This window comes from Nelumbo nucifera, chromosome 2, assembly GCF_055504915.1.
Source record: "Nelumbo nucifera cultivar China Antique chromosome 2, China Antique-T2T, whole genome shotgun sequence".
NCBI classification, from domain to species: domain Eukaryota; kingdom Viridiplantae; phylum Streptophyta; class Magnoliopsida; order Proteales; family Nelumbonaceae; genus Nelumbo; species Nelumbo nucifera.
The window spans coordinates 34,679,702-34,687,758 of NC_142650.1; the positions used below are offsets into that span (position 1 = coordinate 34,679,702).

The window sequence follows — 8,057 nt, forward strand, 5'->3', positions numbered from 1 at the left end:
GTTCAATAATTTTAAACCCATCAGCGTTTAAATCCATCAATGTACTTTAAATCGACGAAATTTACACCAAAAACAAATGCAGCCTACAAAACACTTTGGGTATATGATTTGGCCCATGGAGCCCAAGATTAGATGGTGTTTGATTGATGGGGCCAAATTTGAGCCAACTAGGCCGAACAAATGTGGACCAACTTTTCATTGAAAATGAGAGATGATCCTCTTTAGGAGTGTTGAGGTTTTGATTGAGCTGTTTCCACTAAGCCCCAAGCCCTTTTTTGGACTGAAAATAGCATATATTTGGGTTTTCCAATTTTTTTCACCAAACATTATTTATAGGCTGTCTGAGTGCGAGCCCACCTTGCAAATCCAAAAGTTTTACCCTGAAAGCCTTCCCAAACGAGTATTGAAGGGCCTTTATGCTGCAGCTTCTAGATTTGCAAGCTGGGCCTCACAGAAAAAGCCTAAAAGCTATATATGGTGAAAAAGCCTAGAAAGCCATGATATGCTTCATAGCCCAAAAATCAACTTTTCGAGTGAAGCTACTTATGTCGCTTCTTTAAAGTGAAAACAAATCAACCAAAGCTGAAGCCTTCCCAAATGGGCTGTAAGGCTTTTTTTTTTGGTAAGCTTATGCTATTGAGTTTTGTGCTTGGGCAGCAAAACTGAGCTAAAAAATCTTTTGAGCCTTTGGTCAGACTCTTAAAAACATAATAGTCTAAGGCCAAAATAATTAAGCCCCTTTTGTTTATACTTTCTATAACTATTGTAACATAATTCAATTATGTCATAGTGACACATCTTTTGTTAAAATGGTTAATGATAAATACATATTGTAAAACGTGAAAGTGCAGCTTATATAATATGAATCAATAATAAAAAAAAAAATAGATGTAACATCTACAACATGGTTAGTTAAAATTTTGATTTAACGTGCGCAAAAAATTCAATATAAACCCTATTTGAACTCCATAATGTATTCCATGGTTTTTAAAATCGATTCAGAGACCGAACTGGTCAGGGTTCAGTTACTGGGTTGAATGGTCCAATCGTTTGGTTCGAAAGCTCGGTCCATTCTGACAAAAATAAAAATAAAAAAAAAATAAAAATGATGAAAACCATTCAAACGGTTTAAACAATTCGAATGGTTAACCGGTTGGGTCAGCAGTTTGTTAACCAAAATCAACAATTTTTAGAGAAAATTCGATTTTAGGAGAAAATGGAACTGATCACCTAATCAGTTCTTGGTTTTTCCGGTCTGACCGTCTGGTCTGGTCCGATTTTGAAAACCATGATGTATTCATAAATTTTGTCCTCTCCTTGCAGTTTTTTTTAAGGTTATTTGCAGTTGTGATGTGATATTCAACACATTACTTCTTTATCCAGCAGCCCATTACTTGTGGGCCCGCTAATTTTTAATGAGCCCACGTGTTTCTTCTTAGAATCGCAGATTTTTGGCCTTATGAGTTTGTGAGGTGGGCCATTATACGTTCAGCTCAAATCTTCCAAATGTGATTCACATGTTCAACCCAAGTATATAACCACCCTACACTTACAATACAAATTATCTATAGTAATAATTGTACAGGAAAATCTCATTACATTACAGATTTATAGAGATGGTAGTTTAATCCGTTCCTGTGGGCCCCGCTTTGCCCCGCCTCCTCGTCGTGGATTTGGAGAAACCCAAAACTCTGGGGATCAAGAATAGAGTGGGATGGTATTTTAGGCAAAAAAAAGGCATGTGTAGCAAAAATAGTGGGGCAAGTCACCAAATGGAAACACGTAGAGGTCAAAAAGTTAAAAAAAAAAAGATTACTCCAATCAAACATCTGAATGCAAAGTTATAGCTTTAGAAGTTTGCATTTATATGCTAAAGAAATTTAAAAGATTGACCATTCAAATTAGTGGTTTTGGCTGGTTTTTTAATATGGCTTTGGGGTATGATTGAATCGGCTAGGGGCCAGGTCATGGTTCAACTGGTCCAACTAATTTGTTCTGTCCAATTTTCTAAACATTGGTTTGAAGAACAGATTTTGGGTAAGGACAGGTTTTGGGATTTTCTTAAGGATAGCAATTTCTGTCCTACCTAATTGGTACCTGCCCCTACCTTTCCCGCCAGGGCAGTTTTTTCTTTTTTGTTTGAAGAGATATTTTGGGATTTTACAAGATATCCCTAGTGCTTATAATTAAATTATTGATGTAAGAAATATAAACTTATATTTATGTGTTGAATTTAATAATGCTTTGAATCTTATGTGAAGGATAATTAATAATTTATGTGTTAATTTTCTACATGTTTTAATTAAATAATTGGAAACTTTGATATTTGTTTATGTTATTTTGTGTTCATTGCTTAAATACTTGTCTCACTCTCAAGAGGATAGGGATGGGGAGGGTTTTGCACTTTCATATACAGGGAGGATTTGCATTTTGAAAATCCATTTCATTGAAGATTTGGGAGAGACTACAGGTTATGAGGTTTGGGGAGGTGAGAAGGGTAGAATTTACAAAATCCTCCAGGAATCCATGTTGCCATCTCTAATCCCTCTCCTAGTGATTATTAATTAAACATTTTTTTCTCTTTAGACTGCGTTTGGAAATGATGCAAATAATTGTGAATGCAAATATGTAGAGTGTAAAACGGTCCATATAAAGTGTAAGATTGAATTAGTTTTAATGGATGCAAATATGAATTCCAATAAAGCATATGCCTTTTTTATCAAAAGCTCACTTGAATGCAAATTTATTTCTTTTTTATTGATGTACTTTTACATCTCATTATCAATGTAAATATGCATTCAAAAATGTACTTTTTGTCATTTGTCAATATATAAATACAATATTGCCAGACACAGGCAAAAATGAACCAAAGTGCAAATTTACCCTGGACCAGGATTTACACTCCATGTACTTTGTTTCCAAACGAAGTCTTTGGAAAAAAAATCATTATAAGATAGATAAACCAAGGGATCTATTCTTACTTTTCTTTGGGTAAGCAGTTGATTCATTCATTGGAGTTGGAGATATCATTTTCAACTTTGGACTCCACCAAGGAGAAACTACTGCTTTGGAATAAGTTGGTTACAAATTTAATTGGATTAAAATTATGTCCTCTTAAGAAAGCTCCTGCAGATTTTCTCCCAAATCTTCCTGTCTGGTTCGAAGATCTCCAATGTTGATTTCACATCATCAGCATACAGTTTCTGGTAATCAGTTGGCCCAGAATTAGATTACTGAGAAGAAAATTTCTTAATTAATGCATAAAAATTGGTGGTGAATTTTCATTTACCTCGATGATGTTGTTATCCACAAGACGATTAATGAGATAACACAGAATATCTTTTGTGTACTCAGGATGACCTTGAATGCCCAATATGTGGTCACCATGGATGAACATCTCTACTCCTGTTTTATCTGAGAAGGCAATGACTTCAGCTCCAACAGGGACCTCCCATACCTGATCCATTCATTATTCCATTGCTCAGGTACTTGAGAGAGAACATTTCAGAAAATTTTGTCATTTTGTAACTTGGGTCTGTAATCAAAGCTTTTAATTAAATAAACAAAATCCCAAAATCTCAGAAAAAATTCTATTTATTATTTAAAATATATTGTGTCGGTGGGTTGTTGAAAGCCTAAATTTTCCAAATATCAAGACTTAAAACAATGAGAGAGAGAGAACCTCATCTTGATGACATTTAATGATGGAGAGAGTAGGTGGGATTTCCTTTAGATCATTAAAGAAGCTTCTTGGGGGTAAATCCTCCATGATCTTCACTTTCCTCACACCAAGATCCCAACCACTGTAGGCTCTCCCAGTTTTTCCACCAAGTGCTCGACACAAGACCTGAAAAATAGATAAGCTGAAAGCTATCAACTACTCCTGAAACCAAAACTCTCTAAATGACGGGTTAGTGGTGACAGTGCGTACAGGGAAACACATTTAATTAGAAGCAATATATACAGCTGACGACCCACTAATTTCTTTACTTTCCAAAGCATAAAAATCGTCCAAGCTTTCGCTCATAAACTATCATTGAGCTTGTGATGAATTCACTTTTGAAGCTGTTTTTATGTTTTGAACTGAATCTGGAAGTTGGCCTGCCTGAATTTGTCGATTTCATTAACATATCATTGAAACTGGAATCCCACTAATGCTGAGAAGCTAGTTTTTATGTTTAGAAGTAAATCTGGAAGTTGGTCTGTCTGAATTTGTCGATCTCATTAACAGATCATGGAAACTGGAAATCCATCAATTCTCCTGACAAAATTTAAGCAACTCCTATCCTTCTCAAGCTTCAACTAGACTCCCTGTATTGGGGTCCAGATCCCAAATGCAGATTTTCATTCAGATCTAGCTATACCATGCTTGATGAAAGACATATTGTTGGAAGCGAATGAAAACCTACTGGCCGGTGTGGAAAATTAATTGCTGGGCCAAATTACCTTCTTTTTTTTTCAAGTTTTTCATTTTTTTTTGCTTGTGATCCAAAATAGGTTACCCACCAATAAGATACTGATCAAGAATAGAGGAAAGGATGTTAACCCAATTTGCCCTCTTTGTAATTCTGTAGAAGAAACATGTTACCTCCTTTTGAATGTTCATTTGCCAAGAACATTTGGAGCATCATAAATTTGAGTTGTTTTGCCAAATTAGACTCAAAATTCAACAAATTTCTTTGGAACAGTTTTCAGATAAAAGGATGGAGATGTTGATAATTTAGCATAGAAACAGCTTTCATGTTATGGTTATATGGTTTAACAGGAATAAACAAGTGTTTTGTATGAGAAAGGCTATTCCATATATAGCTGTCCATATAGAACAAGGTTGTAATTAGATAGAAGGTAGAGTTTTGCCCCAACCCCAGAATCCACTAAGTGTATTCCTCTCAAAGGCCAAGTGATCAAAATTAATTCTGATGCTGCTGATGAGAAAGCAGGTGATTCTACTATAGTGTGCATCTGTTGGAATATTTCAGGCCCAGGTTTGGTGGATATATAGAAGCATAGAAATCTCTTGGCAGATATATAAAGTCATCAAAATAAATTCTTCTCTACAAAGGACAGAGATCTCCAATTGTTAGATCTGGCTAATGCTTGCTTTATGAGCTAATTGCACCTAATTGTTTCTAAATGATTACTTTCCTCTATGAAATTAACACAACCCAAAAACAGAAACAAATGAAAACAGTTATCCAACTTACTTGGTGCCCAAAACATATTCCAAGCACTTTCATCTCCATAGCATCCAGTGTCTGTATCAGAAAGCAAAGCTTCAAGATCCAAGGGTCATTTGCATGAGCATCATGAGGGCTGCCGCTGATCACAAAGCCATGGTACTTGTGAAGCTCTTCCATTTTGGGAAATTCTCCATTCACCACCCTAAACAGGTCCCATTCATCTCCTTCTTCCCCATACGTATCAACAAACACATTGAAGTACCCACCATATACTTTCTTCACATAATCAGAGTCATTTGCAGCTAGCAGTAAAGCATACCTTCTCTCCCTTGGAACCTTCATAGAGTATGAGCGATGGTTTGTACTTTGCAGGCAAGAGAGCGGAATTACAGACTATGAGACTGAATTGGAAGAATGAATAGCAAAAGGGTCGATCACTGAACTGAAAATAAAGAAAGAATCGAGCCCAGCTGGGTTTGGAATTTGTGAGGAGATCTAGAAGGGGTGGAGGGTTGGAGAGCCAATTTCCCAATGCGGAATAAGAACCTGAACCAAGCTGTGTTTCCTTCCAGGAGAGGGTGGTGGATTTTATAAAGTAAAACTTCAGGAAATATGATTCCATAACTCTCAGTAAACCAACTGACATCAACGTAGTAATCAAGCTTCTTTGCCAGCCTACAAGTGGAAATTAACCTTGTTTTTCTCTTTATATCTTGATATAAATTTAGCATCATGAGTAATACAGTCTGCTACTAGAAGACTCCTGAAAGGAAGGTGTTGGGTCCCCAAGATAGCTACACTTCAGTGGGTCTCAGCAAAGAGAACTGTGATTTGGTTGAGTATAATCGAGCTATAGTACTTTTACAGAACTTGGACGGTGCGCGAAAATTACGTTAGAACTCTTAAAAACTCTGATAAACACTGCAATGGGAAGTAGGCTTTTGTTTCTTTTTGGTAAAGAAATATATTGAGGCTTGGAGATCCTACAAGCTTGGCACGACCAGTGTGGTTACTGTTGTAAGACTCGGATCGAACAGGAAAATTGAACCAGTGATTCGGTAACCCAATGACCTTTCTGGGTCCCAGCTAAATGATGATCTGTATGATTTGAAAAAACCGAATTCCTGGTTAATTGATAAAATCATAAAACTGTGATCCAATGAGCACCCGGATTTTATGTATAGGGTCGGGTTAAGGTCAGGTTTACTCGGGTGTAGAGTTGGGTTAGGGTTTTGATTCTTCAACCTAAGTTGGATTAAGGTTTTGCTGCCCTAGCCCGTTGGGTTTGCAATGTGATACGGCATCTAACTCCATATAGCTTTGAAGTCATGTTTGTTTTTGTTTTTCTTCTTTTAGTGAAGGAAGTGACACCTTGGAACCTATAAATAGATCTTGGGTTTTCAAAATGTGTTATAAAAAATAAAATTGAAGATGCTGGTTAAGTTGAACTCTATGGTGTCAGGTTGGGTTTAGAAACTACTTGTTATTTGGTCAGAATCATATCTAACTCGGGTGGGAGAATTAGAGGGTTAGGTTAAGGTGAAAGCAAAATTGTATTGAACCCGATGGATTGACATCCCTACCCATCTCAAAGAAAATGAAGTATGATTTGAGCCTAGGTCTTGATGTGAGCTGTCACCATTGATGTTCTATTTCTGGACTTGGATGGAGAGGAGTTTGGATCTGGTCCCAACACGTTCCAACAAGCCATTGCAATTATACATCGAGAACATCTCCCAACAAGCCGTTGGTGAGATGTTCCTGATGTATATGCCATCAATGGCTTGTTGGGACTAGATCCGGCCATGGTGGGGAGACCCATTAAGCATAAAAATCAGGTTTGGCCTTTTGACTACATTGGACCTATACGTTTTGATGATAACTGATAACAAACTCATTAATATTTGATAGTATTAATGGTGTAACTAAGTTTCTCTAGGCTAAAAGAGTATTAAAACTAGAATGCTATCAAAGATGAAGTGGAAATTTTGCTGAGGTGGCTGGTTGTGCTTCAAAGGCTTCTACACTATCATCATCTCTCTAAGTTGAGGAAAATCCAAGAAATTCAAGCATCAAGGCTATTAAGAGACTTAGTACGTTTGGAGCTGCTTAAAAAACATCTGCTACAACATCTAGCCAAGGAGAAGACTACATTAAGCAGTGTTCAAATTGTATTTTTATTTTTAGGATCTTGTGATCAGTTGTATGATGCACTCACTAGATTCTCAACAAGATTGAACTCGGTAAAATCAACCTTAAAAACCATAAACTTTAAAGGGTTTGATTCCTAGGTTTTCTTGAGATTAAACAAGAGATAAAAATCAAGAAAATACCCGTTGAATCCAATGAAAGAGTTTTTAATTCTTTGGACCAAAATCTTCAAGGTTTCTAAGTATTGGATTGTCTATTAATAGTCAACTGCTATGTATTGGACTGGCTCTCTAGAAAAGCATAGTCGGCTAACCCAGACAAATTGAGTTTATATGTTACTAGTCAACTGCTATGGAGGAACCAGTCGACCAGGAGAGAAAAAAGATTTCTTCCCTTCATCAAGTGGTCAACTAACAAAATTAATAGTCGATTACTTGGAAGAAAAATTGACTGTTTGAAGGCTCTAATGACTATTACCATCTTTAGAAAGCGTTTTAACATGTTGGGAGAAATTTGAATTATTACTAAAGAAAGAAAACCCCTCTAATAACTATAAAATGATTATTTTCTCCCAAATCCTCTATAAATAGAGGAATTCAACTTGATTCAAAAGATCAATAAAAAGCAAGAGATTTGATCTAGGCTTGTGAAAAACAATAAGTGCATTCCTTGTACATATTGTATATAAATGTTTTTCAGAGAGAGCAAGTTAGGCTAGAGTTATTT

The 8,057-nt window shown here is 36.2% G+C and overlaps 1 protein-coding gene across 1 annotated transcript; it reads right to left on the reverse strand.

Annotated features, from left to right (window-relative positions):
* Window positions 1-2,972: 2,972 nt before the first annotated feature.
* LOC104589830 (gamma-glutamyl peptidase 5-like) lies at window positions 2,973-5,746 on the reverse strand. The gene is made up of 4 exons (XM_010248265.3): window positions 5,205-5,746; window positions 3,683-3,847; window positions 3,290-3,457; window positions 2,973-3,203 (listed from the first exon to the last, which is right to left on the reverse strand). The coding sequence occupies exons 1-4, from the start codon at window positions 5,520-5,522 to the stop codon at window positions 3,105-3,107; spliced, it is 750 nt and encodes a 249-aa protein (XP_010246567.1). The 5' UTR covers window positions 5,523-5,746; the 3' UTR covers window positions 2,973-3,104.
* Between the last annotated feature and the right edge of the window lie 2,311 nt (window positions 5,747-8,057).

Excerpts from the sequence above, each read along its gene's own strand:
- LOC104589830 (XM_010248265.3), bottom strand. The coding sequence starts at position 5,522 with ATGAAGGTTCCAAGGGAGAGAAGGTATGCTTTACTGCTAGCTGCAAAT. Across the intron at positions 3,848-5,204 it reads GAATATGTTTTGGGCACCAA|GTCTTGTGTCGAGCACTTGG; the intron begins GTAAGTTGGATA and ends TCTATTTTTCAG. Across the intron at positions 3,458-3,682 it reads TTAAATGTCATCAAGATGAG|GTATGGGAGGTCCCTGTTGG; the intron begins GTTCTCTCTCTC and ends TGAATGGATCAG.